General features: G+C 35.5%; 1 protein-coding gene across 1 annotated transcript; it reads right to left on the reverse strand.

The window, feature by feature from the left end:
- Window positions 1–126: 126 nt before the first annotated feature.
- On the reverse strand, window positions 127–20,156 carry LOC128664692 (extracellular calcium-sensing receptor-like). The gene is made up of 7 exons (XM_053719502.1): window positions 20,152–20,156; window positions 18,156–18,389; window positions 16,471–16,762; window positions 8,265–9,095; window positions 7,562–7,702; window positions 3,796–3,919; window positions 127–1,031 (listed from the first exon to the last, which is right to left on the reverse strand). Exons 1-7 carry the CDS (start codon window positions 20,154–20,156, stop codon window positions 127–129), a joined length of 2,532 nt encoding a protein of 843 aa, XP_053575477.1.
- Window positions 20,157–20,644: the final 488 nt, after the last annotated feature.

Raw genomic sequence — 20,644 nt, forward strand, 5'->3', positions numbered from 1 at the left:
TAATTTCATCCCACAGAGATTTATTGGAGAATCAATGTACATTTTCTATTGTGAAATACATAATATATTTTTTACATAAAAATAAATCTGTAGAATTATATTAAGCACATTTTAACTTTGTAGACTTTAACCCACGGGTCTCCCCATCAGATGTTGTTTTGAATTCATGTTGGGTCTGAAGAGTATAATGAAACACTTTGGCACAAACATAAAAACAACCAGAGCCCAGCTAGAGGATAGAATAGCAAAGACCTCCATAGCTACAATGTACTTGCCACGTGCACTAAGGGAGGCTGGGATAAAAGACACCCAAACACTTAAAAATGCCAGCATGCTGAAAGTTATGTATTTTGCTTCATTAAAGTTGTCAGGGAGATGCCGGGCCAGAAAGGCAACTAGAAAGCTGAACGTTGCCAAAAAGCCAAGATATCCCAACATACACCAGAAGGCAATTGGTGAATTCTCATTGCATTCAATAATGATTAGTCCAGGTTCAGTCCTAGTATTATATTCTGTAAAAGGAGGATAGAGAGACAACCAGCAAATACACAGCAGCAATTGTAGGAGAGAGCAAAAAGCAATGATCGTATAGGAAACTCGAGGGTTGGCCCATTTTCTTAGGCTACTCCCTGGCTTGGAAGCCATAAATGCAAAAACGACCATAAAGGTTTTGGCCAAGATGCAAGAGACACAGAGGCCAAAAGCTATGCCAAATGTTGCCTGGCGCAAAAGACACTTCTTAGGCTGTGGGTAACCAATGAATACCAAAGAGCAGAGGAAGCAGAGAGTCAAGGAAACCAGCAGAACACAACTAAGACTGTAATTGTTTGCTCGGACAATAGGAGTTGTTTTGTAGCGAATGAAAAGTCCAAAGATGGAAACCGGAATAATGGCAGAGGTGGCGCTGATAGCTGCTAGTGTGCCCCCTAAGGTTTCTTCATAAGAAAGAAATTCTATTAACTTTGGGAGACATTTGTCTTTATTATGATTTGGCCACTCATCTCTTGGACACTTTGTACAATCAATTGAGTCTGAAAGATAAAATTGCAAATTCATGACCTAAGCAAGTATTGTTAATGATTATGATTTACATTTTAATATAATTTATTGTGCCCAAAACAATAATTAAAATATATAGCTGATCTCCACGCTGTCTGAAATTACAGCGTTCTAACTTGCATTTACATCCAGGAAACCCCTGTAAGTCTCCCTATGTAAGCCGTGGACAGCTTTATTATATGCCTATGAAAGGTAAGCGGAATGTTATGGGCTATGGGGTGAACAAAGTCATTTCACAAGAACAGGTAATACGAAGCAGACGCTGAATGTGAATAGCGCTGTGTAACTTCTCTCCTGTTGTTCCGGATTGATCTGTATATCTGTCCCCGTTTCGCATAGATCAACTTTCTTTATGGTTATGAGAAAAGGTATGGGACGATACTCTGGATGAGATATGAACGATATTGTAGCCCCCCACAATGGTCATTTGTTAATCTGCTGAGATTTGGCCACATAGGGAGTGAAGGAGTGAATTTGGGGATACCTAGTTGCTGTATAATTGTATGCAGCTGCCGTATATTTGCATGAGACAGTTTAACTACAAGAATATTCTATGTGGAGACTTGCTTCAGTGAATTTCTCATATGTGAAGACCTTATTGTCTATTTGCCGGCTCTTATAATTAATAATCTGGGTACCCCTGTTTCTTGGGTAATGAATGAATTGCATACGCTTAACTTTATATGACCAATCACTTGCCCCTATTTATCAAAGGTCTTGCGGACCTGATCCGACAGTGCGGATCAGGTCCGCAAGACCTCGCTGAATGCAGAGAGCAATACGCTCTCCGCATTTATCATTGCACCAGCAGCTCACAAGAGCTGCTGGTGCAACGCCGCCCCCTGCAGACTTGCAGCCAATGGGCCGCCAGCAGGGGGTGTCAATCAACCCGATCGTACTCGATCAGGTTGAATTGTGACGATTCCTGTCCTCCTGCTCAGAGCAGGCGGACAGGGTTATGGAGCAGTGGTCTTTGTGACCGCTGCTTCATAACTGCTGTTTCTGGCGAGCCTGCAGGCTCGCCAGAAACAAGGGGCATCAAGCTCCATTCGGAGCTTGATAGATAGGGCCCAATGTGTGGGTTTTTTTCTTTTTGTATATTATATTTTATGCACATGATCACAAATTAATTAAATATATAATATTTACCAGTATCCCTAGTAGTGTTTATTTTTTTGGGGGGTGACGGTTCCTATATCTATTTAATTTATAGGCTTTATATGGGGTTGCTGGATAAGGTTTACTTGTGGACCTTTGTGTAGTTTTATATTATTCTCTAAACCTCTGTGCACCTTGGGACCCACATCTATACTAAATACTGTGGGCCCTTGTCCATAGCCTTAATATCCTAGGGTCAGCTGGTACAAACATTATAAAAAAAAAAATATATATATATATATATATATATATATATATATATATGTAAATTCTACAATAATGTTTTTTAGAAATTACCCGATATAAAAATATGAATATTTCACATTCCAATGTTCTGCAGATTGCAAATGAACTATTTGTGTACACTGGTATTGAGTATATGCAATTATGCTAAAAAGGTTTATGACAGAGGGAGTTATATGGTTATATATACTAGTTACATAACTCTGGGGCTCAAGCTCTTTCTTCTACTTACGAGCATCAAGAGTATTAATATTTCAATTTATTTCTGTTTACATTCAATTTCTATAGCATGCCCAATTAAAGGAACAGTCTAGTCCAAAATAATCTTTCATGATTCAGATAGGACATGTCATTTTAAACATTTTTTTCTATTTACTTTTATCACCAATTTTGCTTTGTTCTCTTGGTATTCTTAGTTGAAATCTAAACCTAGGCTGTTTATATGCTAATTTCTAAGCCCTTGAAGGCCGCCTCTTCTCTTAGGGCATTTTGACAGTTTTTCACCACTAGAGGGTGTTAGTTCATGTGTGTCATATAGATAACACTGTGCTCATGTACGTGGAGTGCCTAGGAGCCAGCACTTATTGGCTAAAATGCAAGTCTTTCAAAAGAACTGAACTAAGGGGGCAGTTTGCAGAGGCTTAGATACAAGATAATCACACAAAGGTAAAAAGTGTATATAGTGTATATATAACTGTGTTAATTTTGCAAAACAAGGGAATGAGTAATAAAGGGATTATCTATCTTTTAAAAAAATAAACATTCTGGTGTAGACTGTTCCTTTAACCAGGCATCATATACAGTACATACTTAGTAAAAATATTAAATGTATATAGTTCTCAAATATTTGTAACAATGTTAATCTAAATAATTAACTCAAGATTATGTAACTGATTTATATATTAGTTAAATATTTAAAATTTCCTGTTTTGGGCTCCATATATCAAGATGCAAGCCTGCAACAGATAGTTAAGAAGGAGAGGTCTAAGAAGTACTGGTTTTAAGATAATTGTGTCTTAACCTCTGTAATACCCCAGAGTTGCTGGATTAAAATAACCCCAGACTGATCCAAACGTGGTGATTGACATCCCCTGCTCTCATGCTATTGGACACTCAATATGATTCCAGCTGGACAGGTTCCCTGACTTGCGATATTGTCTGTCTGAACAATGTTAAATGGAGCCCTTTGCCATTCCTTTAACATCTGTAGTAATGTGTCACAATAGATAAACATCTTAACATTTATCACTCCAGATTTTGACACTGCAGCATGACCTCTGTTTCCTAATACATTTTTAAGGACCATTTTTGTTTCGATTGTCTTATCGATCTTACCTGTCTGGTTGGATATTTCCCCTGGAGGACAAGGAACACACTGGAAGCAACAGATTGGTGCTCCCCTTACTACTAGTCTTCTGAATCCAGAGGGACAACTCTCACTGCAGACAGAGGTAGGAACCTAGGAACAATCAATATATACTCATAACGTTAATCAATATTTTATTTAAAAATTCTTTGTAAATGTGTAAAGTATAATAATGCTATGTTGCTCTATTAATCAGCAGTAAGAGCAATCAGCTAATTTGCTTGAAATAATGTTTTTTCAGTATAATCAATATTATTCCGTAATGTACCCATAATTCCAAAATTTTGCCACAAAAATTAAAAACCTTGTATTATTATAAAGCAATTATACTTAAATATAACTGTTTGCACTCCTAATTATTGGACCATGTAGGCAACAAAATAGAAGTGACTTCAGATATAATTAGAATATGAACCACCATTATGGGTATTAATGCAAAAGATATTAAATAGATAGTCCAGTAGATCAACAGGACGTTCAGTAAAATCTATACAAAATATCTATCTATTAAAAATTTGGCACCTGCGTTAACTTATTAAAGGGACAGTCAAGCCAAAAAATTAATGATTCAAATAGGGCATGTAATTTTAAACAAATTTCCAATTTACTGTTATCACCAATTTTGCTTTGTTCTGTTGGTATTCTTAGTTGAAGCTAAACCTAGGAGGTTCATATGCTAATTTCTTAGACCTTGAAGGCTGCCTCTAAGCTGAATGCATTTTGACCACTAGAGGGCGTTAGTTCATGTGTTTCATATAGATAACATTGAGCTCATGCATGTGAATTTACCGAGGAGTGAGCACTGATTGGCTAAAATGCAAGTCTGTCAAAAGAACTGAAATAAGGGGGCAGTCTGCAGATGCTTAGATACAAGGTAATTTCAAAGGTAAAACGTATATTATTATAACTGTGTTAGTTATGCAAAACTAGGGAATGGATAATAAAGGGATTATCTTTTAAACCAACAAAAATTCTGGTGTTGACTGTCACTTTAAGTTGAAAGTAAACGTAACTGCACAAGGGCAAACTAAATTTGCGCTCTTTGGGTTAACTTGACTGAAGAACTTGTATAAAGGCTTAGGGCTAAAAAAAAGTTGCATTGAACAGTACATACATTAAAGTGTTACACTCATATATAAACTACCTAATAGACAAAGCAAACAAGAGATGCACACCGTCGACACAATAAAAGTTAACCATTTATTTCTGATGCCCCTAAATGTAGACAGACACTCAGACAAAATGAACGACAGGCATGTAGACAAAGTCAACCAGGGGGTACCTCCCATACGTCATGTATGGATGAGTCTGACGCAGTAGCGTGATGAAGCCACAATCCCTACTTAGGGCTTGATTACAAGTGGAGCACTATTTATAGCTTTCGCTAATTGCGCTAGAAGTTTTTGCGCGCATTTGGTTGCACTGGTATTACAAGTTGAAAGTAAAAAGTTATCTCGCTCGTGTAAACCCAAGGCACACAAAAAGACAAACTTAAAATATCATGTGCACATTCAAGTATTGCCCTATAGTTAAAACCTTCATTAAATATAAATATTGCATTAATATGTTTTTTTAAAGTTTTCATCTACTGAACTGCAAAGGGCTCTAATGCACTTCTATATATGTGTATATATGTGTACATATGTATTTATGTGTTTATATGTATATATATGTCTGTAAAGACATATATACACATATCAATACATCAATATATATGTACACATATATAGACATATATATATATATATATACACACATACATATACATCTTTAGACATGTATATCTATGTATGTTTATGTTAAAGTGCTTTGCCAGCCTTTTTTTCTGACACCTGAGATATTATATCTTTGAGCCTAAATAACTTTTTTGTGCAATATTTTTTTTGAATATTTTTTATTAGAAGGTGTTATTATGAATACAACTGTACTTTGTAATGTATTTTTGTTGTGTTTTTTGCAACTTTTTTGTTTCATAAAAACGGTTAAACACAGCTCTGAGGACGTTGTAACCATTCCAGCGTAAATCGCTATTGCGTTCAAGTGATTGCATTTGCTTTCAACTTGTAATACCAGCAAAATTTAACCTGCCCGCAAACAATTACAAAAACCTGATATCGCTTGCGTGCAAATGTTTGCGCTCCACTCGTAATCTGGCCCTTAGTCACCACCTATCAGTGATCGTACAGTGTTGGGGGCTCTGTACGCTCCTTTATTCCTCTGAAGACTTTTTTTATAAAAAAAACATGTACACCGGCTTCTGAAATGCTGCCATCCCACTGTCCTTATGACTGCAAGATCGACCTCTTTCCCGGAGCCCCACTACCTAAAGGGAGGACTTATCCACTCTCCAAAACTGAAAACAAATCCATGGAAGAGTACATCCAAGAGAACCTAGCTAAAGGTTTCATTCGCCCTTCCTTCTCTCCTGCTGGGGCAGGCTTCTTTTTCGTCAGTAAGAAGGATTGTGGGCTCAGACCCTGCATCGACTACAGGGCCTTGAACAACATAACTATCAAGAATCACTATCCCATTCCATTGATCACCGAACTGTATGACTCACTCCAGGATACTCACTTCTTCACCAAGCTGGATTTACGTGGGGCATTCAATCTGATTCATATCTTTCCAGGCCACGAATGGAAGACCGCCTTTAACACAAGATCAGGGCATTACAAATACCTCGTAATGCCCTTTGGGTTATGTAATGCCCCTGCAGTCTTCCAGGCATCCCACTGTCATCGTCTACCTTGATGACATCCTTATCTTTTCTTCCACTCATGAAGCGCATCATAATCACGTGAGACAGGTACTTAAATGTCTCCGGGACAATTCTTTAGTAGCCAAACTAGAAAAATGTGAGTTTGACCAAGTTCAGATCCAGTTCCTTGGCTATGTCATCTCGAAAGAAGGTTTTGCCTTGGATCCTGCTAAACTCTCCGCAGTTTTAGAGTGGCCCCAACATACTTTATTGAAGGAATTACAGAGATTCTTGGGGTTCTCCAATTATTAACGCAAGTTTATAAGGATCTTTTCCCCAACAGTCGCTCCACTCACTGAACAGACAAAATGGAACAAAGACTGTAAACATTGGCCTCCTGAAGCCATAAATGCCTTCTCTCGTCTGACAAAAGCCTTTTGTTCTGCTCCTGTGCTCCGCCATCCTGATCCTGACCTACAGTTCACTTTAGAGGTTGATGCATCCGTAATAGGGGCTGGAGCAGTTCTAACCCAAAGGGATCCTTTGACCTCCTGGAAAGATATGAATCAGATTGTATGCCCCACGTAAATCCAGCTTGGTGAAGAAGTGAGCATCCTGGAGTGAGTCATACAGTTCGGTGATCAATGGAATGGGATAGTGATTCTTGATAGTTATGTTGTTGAAGGCCCTGTAGTCGATTTTTTTGTAATTTGTCATAATATCTCCAGCTACCATTAATCAAGTGGAGATGATGCAGAAAGTTTTTTTGAGCAAAATATTTGTTTCACAAAAGTGTTTTATTGAATCTAGGCAAGTGACAAGAAAAATTAATTTCAGCAAATATATAGATTAATTTGTAAGTTACTAATATATTTGCTTATAAAACAGTATGCACATTCTGAATAGATTGTGATTATTATTTACAAAGTAAAAAGTACTACAGTAAATACCTGGCCATGTCCAGAAGTCCACAACACAGCACTAGTATTGATAATTAATCTTCTGTCAGGAGGAAGCAGGGTATTGTAACTTCCCACCTTCACATGGTGCATCATCCCATCTGCACCCAGCTGCCAATTCACAATATCATATATTGCTGGTGGGTCACCATTCTTATCAAAGAAGACCTCTCTCCCATTGCTCAGCCTCAAATGCACATTCTGAATGTAATACAACAGCTGTAGGTTGAAAAATGTTGGTTGCATATTTTACTACATTTAAGATCTAACATTGAGTTTTCTAGAAATAAACGACCTATTTAACACATTCACTTCACATAGTGGTTCACTTTCATCAAAGGAGTTACATATGTGGGTATTTATGCTTAGAAATAAGAGTGAAATTCCAGAATGGGCATTTGCCCCCCTATATATATATAGTTACTTTATTAGTAAACGTTTTCGGGATCACCCCCGTCCTCAGACTAAAAATATACTTTTAGTCTGAGGACGGCGGTGACTCCGAAAACGTTTACTAATAAAGTAACCAGTTATAACGGAGAGTGCTGTTCCTATGGTGATTGACTGGATTGTACATTTTGAATTGTACCCCAGCTGTTGTAAGCTTTGGAGAGAGTGAGTGCTGGATCCCATATATAATTTGAAAGCCTATCATAATTTATTTCTGGTTCACAATTTAAATGAGAGCAATTGTGAATTGTTTCAAAATGCCACAACATTACAAATAAAATAATATAATTTTCATGTCCGCCTCTTGAAATCACAACATAATAATGATTACCTGCCATGGTTTAACGCTCTTATAGTCTGTACAGCTCCCATTATAAAATGGCCCTCTTCCATCTTGGCATGTCTGTAAATCATGCAATGCTTTGGCTATGAGATAAATTGCTGTATATAAACTATAGGCACTTCTTAGGTTGGACACATCGTTGACGCTTGACTGAAGACTCTTTAGATCTTCATTTCCTGTACATAACTTTGATGAATTATCCCATGGATTATTCACCATATTCTGGTTAAAGAATTTGCATCCAAATGTATTTTCCCAGAATATTTTTACCCAAGCCTGTCCTAAAGCACTGAAGGGATTAACACTGTTTAAATATTGTTGAAACCGTGGGATTGTTGAACTGTGGAAAGAAAAGCCAATCAAACCAGATAATAGTGGAGTGTATTTTTCCACTAACAACATCTTTATGGTGGACCAGGATTCACTGGCTATAAATATCTTCCCACTCACATTCAGCTTCACCATCTCATCCAGAAGTGGAACCAAATCAGAAACTGTAGAAAAGACAACTACAGCTTTGGCTGTTGAATCTTTAATGATCTTTGCTAAGTGAAGCACATTGTTGTTCAAAAGATTGGTCATAATATATTCTGTAAAAGCTATGCAAGCTCCAGCACTGAGGATGTCCTTCTTAACAGCCTGAATGCCCAGTTCTCCATAGTCATCATTTACGGCAACCAATCCAACCCATGTCCACCCAAAATGCAACACAAGCTTGGCAAGTCCTTGAGATTGGAAGACATCATTAGGTACAGTTCTGAAGAAGGAAGGAAAATGAGTCCTGTCACTCAGAAGGGAACTAGTAGAGAAATGGCTGATCTAAAGTGACAAAAAAAAACATAATTATGTACATGATGTGAGTGATTTAATGACATAAATGTGGATTAGCAGATTTTTTTCTGGATAGGGTGGCCAGAAAAATAAAACTCCTCAAGAAAATAATGTCAGTTGTACACATGAGCTGCACTTTTGAAAATAGAGGCTTATTGGCATGACTCAAGTGGGTGCTTGTGTGTAAATATAAATAGCAAAATTAGATAGGAGGTGTTTGCCCCATACTCCCCCCTCCAGAGTCCATTGATGACATGTTTCATTATCATGTATAAAATGCTCAGGGATTCTGTGAATTGAGGTTCTTTAGGCTGTTATTGGTTGGTCAGAATGCAAGGCAGGACAACTCCCAAAGAAAAATGGAGATATATTTAGATTTGCAGCGACTTACCACTAGTGAGATTACACAATAATAACTCATGCACGCCAGAATTCTTTTGATGAAAAAAACAAAATTGACACACAGACATTCAGGAGTGCTGACAGTAGGTGGCCCTTAAAGGGACAGTAAACATCTTAGATTTAAAATACATTTCTGTTGATATGTTAAATAACATATCAGCCAAGTCTAAACATTTTTAAAGCAAATTAACATCTTGATTACTGCAGTAGCCAAACTCCACCCACCACGTGCTATAATTGGAGAAGCCAATCTGGGCTTGAGAATGCAGACAACAAGGCTAGGCATGGGCATTAATACTAAACCCAATTTTTTTCTTTTATTATTCGGATAGAGCATAACATTTTAAGCAACTTTCTAATTTGCTCCTATTATGATTTTTTCTTTGTTCTCGTAGTATCTTCATTTGAAAAAGCAGGAATGAAAGATTTGGAGCCAGCCCATTGTGAATATACCTGACTTTTTGAGCACAAATGGAGGCTTTGATTGCAGCCTTAATCCCTTTGTGGCTGTGGGGCTAAGTTGGGGGACTGCCCTCTTGGCTACGGCACAACGATCAATATAAATAAACTCACCCATGAGCCCTTATTATAGGTTCCTGAGATTGCGGAAGAATCGATCTACAAAGTGAAGCCCTCTATTCCTCTAGTGCAGATCAGACCTGGTCTGGGAAATACTACGGCTTCTACAACCAACGCAACTGAGGACATGCTCCCATACGCAATACCTGTGAGAGAGATGGATACATCGCAGGGAGACCGAATTGGGCTTTCTCTTCTGCATCAAAAGGCCCTGCAGCCTTGAGGGCTCTACGCTTGAACTCCCGGAATGCCTATTACTAACAATCTTTAGTTCCAGACAATACCAGGTACAGAACATGTAAAGAACCCAGGCCGTTTTTCAGCAACCAGAACCAGTTAGAAACCTGTCAACTATTAACATCAAGTTCATGGGGATAGCAATCTACTGACTCAGAACTTAATATGCTAGGCAATGTTTTACGAGCCGAATGACAATGTGTGGGCTAGCTGAGATGGGAGATCAAACCCCCCGCGTCTTGTATAACTTCACTGATCCTAAAGGTAATCTGTAATTATGTTTCGACTACCAATAGTGACTCTGAGAGCAATACAAGTGAAAAATGTCTTCTCATTTAATGTGTCCCCAACACAATGGCGATGTGGAGGCAGATCAACAGTTTATTGATATTATGAGGGCTTTGAGTCTGAGACTTATTCAGTGACTGGAGACCGCGAAAACCTCACAGCCACAGCTAATTTTATATATGATCTCCACCTCTTACTACAACAATTTTGAATGCCATACATGTTTATATGCTAACTAGCTAAAACTTCTCTGTGTCTCTATGTATTGCAGTGACTTAGTGCTCTCCCTAATCTAACCCTGTGAGGGCTACCACTATTATATGGTATTTTACCCTTAAAGGGACAGTCTACACCAGCATTTTTATTGTTTTAAAAGATAGATAATCCCTTTATTATCCATTCCCCAGTTTTGCATAACCAACAGAGTTATATTAATATACTTTTAACCTCTGTGATTATCTTATATCTAAGCTTCTGCAAACTGCCCCTTTGTTTCAGTTCTTTTGAAAGACTTTCAGTTTAGTGCCTGCTCCCAGATAACTTCACGTGTTACCTATATGAAATACGTGAACTAACACCCTCTAGTGGTGAAAAACTGTTAAAATGCATTCTGAAAAGAGGTGGCCTTCAAGGTCTAAGAAATTAGCATATGAACCTCCTAGGTTAAGCTTTCAACTAAGAATACCAAGAGAACAAAGCAAAATTGGTGATAAAAGTAAATTGGAAAATTGTTTAAAATGACATGCTCTATCTGAATCATGAAAGTTTATTTTGGCCTAGACTGTCCCTTTAAGCATGGTTTTTAAGTAATGCAACACCTATATTATCTTAGATGAGTAGGAACTCTACTAACAGGGCTGACTAGCATGTGCAGCCTAATATAATTGTAATGCCATCTACTGGCATTATCCCTGCAAATTTTAAACTACTCCTAAGCAAGCAGAGTCCTAACTAGGTACCCCAAAGGAATGGTTTATACTGTAGTCTAGATCCCAGAAAGAGGCAGATCTGTTTTTCTACCAAAGGACCTTATGTGCGACATATATGTTGAGCGCAGGGTTTACTAACTAATAAGTATTTATTCTGATTATTATATTTGCTATTCCCTACCATATGTATTTACTTTTATCAGAGGCTGATGGTAACTACTCTTGACATATTACCAATGATGCGCTGTCTGCGGCCGAGATAGCGCATTTTAGTATTTGGCCTACAGTCTATCAACATAATTAACTGGAATTAATTACTTAGCAATAAGAATACATACCACATTGAGATACCCAACACTTTAGCTCCCTAGACATTGAGTCTGACAGTATAGACACAGGTCAGGAGCATATTCTTACTTATTTTGGTAAGCCACAATCACTAAATCCTTGCCCTGCATTACCGCTCTACACTAATACACCCTAGAGAGGTACCATTGTTTAACACCTTCCATGCCTAACTAATCTACTGATGTCAGTCATGACGGTTTCCCCGTCAAAACACTTTATCTAAATCCGCTATCTAATTGAGCGATCAACCGTGTTTATATATTTTGATAACTCCCCTCGCTTTTGAATCACTGATCTAGATCGGTCCAAGAGTGACTTTTAAGTAATTTGGGGTACAATTACTAAAATATAAAATGAGGTTCCACCTTTACAGGTTCTAGGTTTTATATGTTCTTCACAAGTTTTATATTTGACTCTTATATACCAGATACTGTCCATTCTATTTTTCCATTTTGAGCATATTGTTCACTCATATAGGTGTAGTACATTACAATAATGTGAAAATTATATGAATAGCTACGACTTCTGAGACTTACGGTTATTACTCACATATATGCCACCTGTGACATTTGTATGTACTCTGATAGCTTATTATCATTGCAAATGGACATATCTAGTTTGCTATATTTCTTTATAACCTTTAAAAGTTCTGTGTTTTATTCGTTCTTCCCATGTTGTATATTCGAGTCATACATACAAGATACTGTCCATGCAACAATTGTCCCCTTTTTGAGCTTATCGTTCACATATATAGGTGTGGTACATTGCAGTAATGTGAAAATGATGTGTATAGCTACAACTTCTGAGGCCTAAGGTTATCACTGGCATGTATGCCACTTGTGATGTTTGTATGTTCTCTGATTTGGTATTGTCATTGTAAATGGACATATCTTATTTGTTATTTTTATTTATAACCTCAATAAAAAATAAAAAAAAGAGTTTTGTTTTGCAGTTGTTATCTGTTAAAACTCATTAGGAAATATATGTAGTAAAGTTAGCCATGAGAAGTTAGCAGTGTGCATGTTCTGAGAATTAGAAAATCCACAATTTTCATTACTAAATTGCATGCAAAGAGGGCAAAATAAGGAAAGTATGTTGCAAAGCGGTTTTATTATGCATAGTAAATATTTTATATTAAAATTTCAAGGTGTTTACTGTCCCTTTAAAGGGACAGTCTACCATACAATTGTTATAGTTTTAAAAGATAGATAATCCCTTTATTACTCATTCCCCAGTTTTGCACAAACAACACAGTTATATTAATATACTTTTTACCTCTGTGATTACCTTGTATCTAGGAACCTTCTTCCAGCCCCCTGATCACATGACTGTGACTGTTTATTATCTATTGTCTTGTATTTAGCATTGTAATGTGCTAAATATTAAATAACTCCCTGTGTCTGAACACAGTGTTATCTATATGGCCCATGTGTACTTTCTGTCTCTTTGTGTTGAAAAGAGATTTAAAAAGCCTGTGATAAGAGGCAGCCCTCAAAGGCTTAGAAATTAGCATATTAGCCTACCTATGTTTAGTTTAAACTAAGAATACCAAGAGAAAAAAGCTAATTTGATGATAAAAGTAAATTGGAAAGTTGATTAAAATTACAAGTCCTATCTGAATAATGAAAGTTTAATTTTGACTAGACTGTCCCTTTAAGTCCAAATGCTCCTATGAACTTGCCTGCTGTGTTTTAAAGGGACATAAAACCAAAACATTTGCTTTCATGATTCAGATGGAGAATACAATTTTAAACCACTTTCCAATTTACTTCTATTATCAATTTTGCTTCATTATCTTGGTATTCTTTATTGCAAGTGCAGTAATACACTATTGGGAGCTAGCTGAACACATCAGTAGACCAATGTAGCGTGTATGTGAAACACATGTCAGGGGTGTTATGTTTGTGAGTGCCTGAACTATTATTAAGAGGGGAAGTTATGGCTGGGGAAATCTAGATATTGCTAAACATAATGGGCTAGATTACAAGTAAAACGCAAATGTGAGGGGTATGTGGCGAGGGTTTGCGGTCATCGGGCTTATTGCTCGTATCACAAGTTAAAAGTACACGTGTGAGCGAAATCCAGATTCACGCTAGATTCTTTACCGCAACTTCAGAGCTCTGGTTAAATGTTTTGTGAAACATTAAAGTTGCACACACAAAAAAAAAAAACCCATTGCAAATTAAAGTTGTATATAAAGATGTATATGTTTTTTTTTATATATATATATATATATATATATATATATATATATATATATATATGTCTATATGTGTATACATATGTATTTATATGTGTATATATGTATTTACAGACATATATACACATATAAACACATAAATACATATGCACACATACAGTATATAGACATATATATACTGTGTATATATATATATATATATATATATATATATATATATATATATATATATATATATATAAGTGCATTGGTGCCCTTTGCAGTTATGTAGATGAAAATATGAAAAAAGCATATTTATGCAATATTCATATTTAATAGGTTTTAACTAAGTAATTACTGTAAATGTTATACATTCCAATGTTCTGCACATAGCAGAATATGTTCTAAGTATTTATAAATAAACATTCCTATCTATAGCTGTATATAGCTATACCTATATATAATCATGTATATATAGGTACTGATATATATTGTACAAAAATACCATCAGACATACAGTATATATAGAGAGAAATATGTCTTCCTGAATAGATAGAACATAATCTGTTATGTAAAGAACATTGGAATATAAAATATTCGTATTTTCATATTGGTTTTGCGCAAATGAGAATATGCAATCGTGTTTGCGAGAGAGTGGGGTACTAGGTTTTTTCAACTTTATTTTCACCATTGACTTTTTTGGGGGAATACATGAACGCATACACGATATTCTATGTTCTGAGTTTTGCGCTCGTCGGGTTAACACTAGAGCCAAAACAGTTTACTTTTAACTCATAATACAAGTGCAACCCGACGGGCGCAAAAATCTTAATTAAGCAGGAGCCTTAATTTGCGCTTCACTTGTAATCTAGCCGGACCGTAGAAGTTTAGCCCATAGTTGAGTTTGGTATGTACGGGGATTATGAATGTATGTTTTCACCAAAACTCTATAGCTTATTCCCATCCACTTAATACTGTATAATCATTTTCAGGAACCCTGCACATTAGTCACAGATAGGTACTGTGTTAATATTTTTACAAACTAGTCACAATTTGTTGTATTTTTTTAAAGCAATTGAATATTGCTACATCTGATAAAGATTCGTAACGTAGGGCCATATTACAAATGGCGCGCTAAATATTGCTCTTGTGAAAGCGATATATGTGCTCCACTGAGTTATACCAGCACATGCTAATGTGCGCTGGTATTGCAAGTTGACAGCAATGCAAATGTGAGCTCAGGTTAGCATTGCGCTCACAAGCGTGCCCTTGATAGCCTCGTTCTCATGTCGTCATACACGACACAGAACCTAAGAGCAGCGAAGGGGTAAGTCACGCAGCGATGGCAGCAAATTGTAAATATATATGTATATGCTTATATACATATATATTTATGTGTTAGTATAACACAAAAATATACATGTATATAAGCATATACATATATATTTACGGGGAACACACAGTTCCCATAGACCGCAATGTAAAGGCACTTTTCAGTGCAGTTTTTTTTTTTTTTTTAAACACCCCACAACCACCAACTTTAGCCCCCAAAAACTGCCTGGTGCAGTTATTTTATTAAAAAATAATAATGCTACTATTTTTATTTTTTTTACTAAAATAGACACCACTGTATTTTTGGGGCATTTGGGGCATATTTATGAAATTAACCAGAGATCTGATCTCTGGTTAATTTTATAAGCGTAAGCGCAAATTGCTACTGCTAGCTCACGGTAGCAATAACCAGCCACTTGTAACAGCTGATTATTTATTGTGCGCCACTTGTAATCTAGCCCATAGTTATCACTCTCCCTTTGTCTTGTCATATTGCAATTTATATTTTGGTATTACCTTTTTAGAATTATTCCAGTAATTATATAATTTAATTTAATAAGATAGATATTTTTATAATTGCTATTATGGGCTATGGCCCATTATGACTATACTAGTAAGTATACTTGTGAAATTTGACTATCTAATTTCCTATGATGTGATTTTAACTTGCGCTAGCGGTGTACAGCTTGGTCTCTTGGTTGCCTTATGTAACTCACTTAATCTAAGAGGCTAGCTGCCATCTCCTGAGCCTACCTAGATATCCTTTTCAACAAAGGATGCCAATAGAACGAAGAAAATTAGATAATAGAAGTAAATCTAAAAGTTGTTTTAAAATTGTATGCTGTGTCTGAGTCATGAAGGAATTTTTTTGGGTTTCATTTCCCTTCAAGGACAATTAAGCCTTCATTATATTAGACATTATCACTAATGATGCAAAATTTGTGAATATTTTATTCATACTTTTGAATGAAAAAAATGTCATCCCTTATTATATTGTTCTGGTTCAAGTAAATTAGCTTTCAGTTTTTTAGAGCTAAAAAGTTTATAACTATGAGCCTATAAAACGCACCTGTGGGTATTTGTACAATCCAAGTATGTAAGCCATTAGAATAGAGACAGTGGATACAGAATGGCCAATTATGACAGGTAAAGGTGGCTTTTCTTGGCAAGAGTAGTTGGGTATACTCTGGTTTTGACCTGTTAATAATCTAAGGGTTGCATCTAGTTCTAGCTGAAGTCCTGAACATGTATCAAATACATGAAATCCTAAAGTAACATTCGGAAGAAGATCTATATTTCTGTTAATCTCATCCAAAGCAAATTGCAGGACTTGGAAATGATGGAAATATTCAAAGGTGAACCTAAGAGAAAGAAGAGGAAATATAAGGATGTGCATTACTCCAAGTATGAACAATTTTAGAGAAATGAAAATCAAATATAGAGAAACAAAATGTTTAAAAGTCAACATGGGGAAACAATTTTAGTTATATTGCTATTTAATGGTTGTTAAAGGAACAAGTCTATTCCAGAATTGTTATTGTTTAAAAAAATAGATAATCTCTTTATTACCCATTCCCCAGTTTTGCTTATTCATTATGGTTGTATTAAATGGACACTGAACCCAAATTGTTTCTTTCGTGATTCAGATAGAGCATGCAATTTTAAGCAACTTTCTAATTTACTGCTATTATCAACTTTTCTTCATTCTCTTGGTATCTTTATTTGAAATGCAAGAATGTAAGTTTACTGTAGATGCCAGCCCATTTTTGGTGAACAACCTGGGTTGTCCTTGCTGACTGGTGGATAAATTCATCCACCAATAAACAAGTGCTGTCCATTGGTCTGAACCACAAAAATAGCTTAGATGCCTTCTTTTTCAAATAAAGATAGCAAGAGAACGAAGAAAAAATGATAATAGGAGTAAATTAGAAAGTTGATTAAAATTGCATGCTCTGTCTGAATCACAAAAAAATATGGTTCCGTGTCCCTTTAATATACTTTTTACCTCTGTGATGACCTTGTATCTAAGCCTCTGCAAACTACCCCCTTATTTCAGTTATTTTGCTAGACTTGCATTTTAGCCAATCAGTGCTGATTCATAAATAACTCCACGGGAGTGAGTACAATATTATCTATTTGGTACACATGAACTAGCACGCTCTAGCTGTGAAAAACTGTCAACATGCATTTGATCATAAAAGTAAATTGGACAGCTGTTTAAAATTGCATGCCCTATCTGAAACATGAAAGCTTAATTTTGCCTAGCCTGTCCCTTTAAATTTAAACATGATTCAGATTAATCATACAATTAAAAAAATTCACTTCTCCTATGACATTTTCCTAATTTACTTCTCCTATGACATTTTCCTCTTTCTCTTAGTATTATTTGTTGAAATTTAGTTATCTTTAATGAGAGTATATCTAAATAGGCACAGTGGTGTGCATGTGCAATGCATGATGTTTGTAACAATGCTCTACATAGAGTCAACAAGACCTCTACACAATCTCCTTATGTCATCAGGGAAAGGAGATAAGTTTCAACAATGGAAACAAAGGATAACAAGAGAGATATTGTTAGGAAAATAAGTTTCAAAGAAGAGAGATTGTGATAATGATATGGAAGTAAATTAGAAACAATAAAACATATAAATTAATTAGTGATGGGATTGATAAAGAGATGGATAAGGAATAAGAAAAGAGAGAAGGTTGGAGAAAAAATATTTATTTATATTAATACAATAAAAACAGTATTACATTTTGCAGACTCCTCTTTGTGGGGGCTCTTTGTATGACACTTCAGGGTAATCTATGTCAATATGCATTGGCAGCACAGCTCCTATTAACACATCTCCAAGGTTCTCAACCCCGATGAGCTCAGAGTCAGAACCTTTCAATTTACAACCCAAACGATCAAAATGTGAGCTTGGAATTATGTAGCAGATAATGAGGTGCCAAACAGAATGGTATAAATGGAATATCCCCCTGGAACTAGAACATATACATATTACATGTCAATATATTATTATGGACTTTTGTAGGAAATGCAATAATTATTCTCTCTCTACATATAATGTGCAAACATTCACATTTCAGCATTCGTTCATGAAACAAATGCCGAAAATGGCAGATATTTGTATGTTACCTTTATAATCTAATAAATATGGCACCGTAATGGTACAAATACCGCACACAGCACTAACGAATGTTAAAATCTGAATTTTTTGCACATCCCTACATATAATGTGCATTACTGAATTTGTTATAAACATAACTGGTGAATGAAAGAGTTTGAAAGATTATAGGTTACCTTTCAGAATAACCCAAAACCACAATCATACATGCAAAGCCAACCATAAATGCTAACAAGTACTGAATCAGAAACACATATACAGACTATTGGCTTTTCGTTAGGGATAAGAATGACAGTCTCCTCAATAGAATAGAGCAGGGCTGTAGAACATTCTTGAGTGTGTATCCTCCAAATTGGTGATAAAGATCTCAATGGCCCATGGTTGGTGCTTTTTTTAAAATATAAAAGGACCTTGAAGAAACAGTAAAGTAATTTTTTTCTTATACATTTATGATATATATCAACAATTGAAGCTTAATTACTGATGCATAGCATGAATTCAGAAGAAAATATAAATTATTAAGCACTACAAATAAAACCAAGAAGTATAGTGGTACCCAAAGGAGGGGCATCCGAACATTTGCCTTGAATGCCATCATGGATACACGTGCCATAGATTTGTCAACACTGGGCTATAGGGTATAATGAGCTATTTTGGGTATGATATGGGTATATATCAGATATAAAGCATATACTATATATATGAAGGGAAATTTGATGTTTTGTGGTGGTAAAATAAGTTCTGAAGTGAATTAAGCCCAGTATAGTAAAATTATGTGAATTATTTGAATTAGTTTCAGTTACGTTCTGAATTTGTGAGACTAGAATATGAGACAGAGGAAGAATTAATTTGATATAATGCACATTTGAGACTCATAAATGTACTGCTAAGGCTAAATAATAATATATAAATTGAAAGATACATATTATGAATCACTGTATTAGTTATGTGCTTTTCAGGGTACAATCAATGCTCACCTGAAGTAAAAATTGTAAAATGTTTTTAAATAAATGTAGCTTTGAGTACAACTTAATGTGGTAAATGCACATAAGCCTAAATTTTTGGTTGAGTATACCATAAAAAGAGATTTTTTTTTGATGATGGCTATTCCTTTAAGGGTGAAAATCACAGGATGTTGTCGCTGTGTGTACTTCAGTGACTATAGATAGTTCCATTATGTGTTTTCTTACAATACCTTACACTAACAGCCCTTTAATTAACTGTACACTTTTGTATAGCTGTCTTGATTGTTATGAAATATTCTACAATATAAATTATTATTCTGACTCTCTAAATAAAGCTCTCTAGTTTGGCAAGGTAATCTAAGAAGGCTTTAGATTTTAGGAATTTGTCACTTTTGTTTCTGCTTAGTGTAATATATTAGAACTCTTTTTTTATTAAGAAACAATAAATATATAATTCAACTATTATGAATGTGTCCTGTCTTGTAACCTGTTTACTGTGGTTTAGTATAAATCTACTACACCTTCATGCTGTAATACATTTTATAACAAATATTTAAATATGATTGGACTTTATAAACATGGTACTTTATGTGCATTTTGCATATTTTTATGTACTTATTTGTATATGAATTTTGTAGGAGAAATATCACTTACCTCATTGTTCTTCCTATCAGTTCCTGACAGACAAATGTTCACTTTTCAAAGTCGTCAAATGCATATAATGTGACTGATGAATCCTTTTTATACTGAATTGTATTCCCTTGTTAAAATTAAATAAGTCTTTATTATTAGTACCATTGTCTATTGCTCTCACACACTTACAAAGGGCAAATGATGATTTGTAATTGTCATTGAGCACATATGGTAAAAATTAGGATTTGATAATTACCTGGAGAGACTGATTTATTCCCAAAAGAAGGGAATTCCCTCTATAGCGAAATGGAATTGTCCTGTCTATTTTTATGAATACTAGCAAATGTTGGACTATATCTAACTCTCAAAAAGTCATGAAACATACAGGGCTAGATTAAAAGTTTTGCGCAAATTTTTTCCCCTCGTGTTAATCTTTTATCATGGACATTTAACGCATGTATTACAAGTTAAAAGTAAATTGGTTGCGTGAGATCAAAACTGGACGAGTGACAAC

This window comes from Bombina bombina, chromosome 6, assembly GCF_027579735.1.
Source record: "Bombina bombina isolate aBomBom1 chromosome 6, aBomBom1.pri, whole genome shotgun sequence".
Lineage (NCBI taxonomy): Eukaryota > Metazoa > Chordata > Amphibia > Anura > Bombinatoridae > Bombina > Bombina bombina.

Coding starts and splice junctions, on each gene's coding strand:
- LOC128664692 (XM_053719502.1), bottom strand. Junction 3,920..7,561: donor GGATGATGCACCATGTGAAG/GTGGGAAGTTAC, acceptor GATTGTTCCTAG/GTTCCTACCTCTGTCTGCAG. Junction 1,032..3,795: donor GGAAATATCCAACCAGACAG/GTAAGATCGATA, acceptor TTTATCTTTCAG/ACTCAATTGATTGTACAAAG.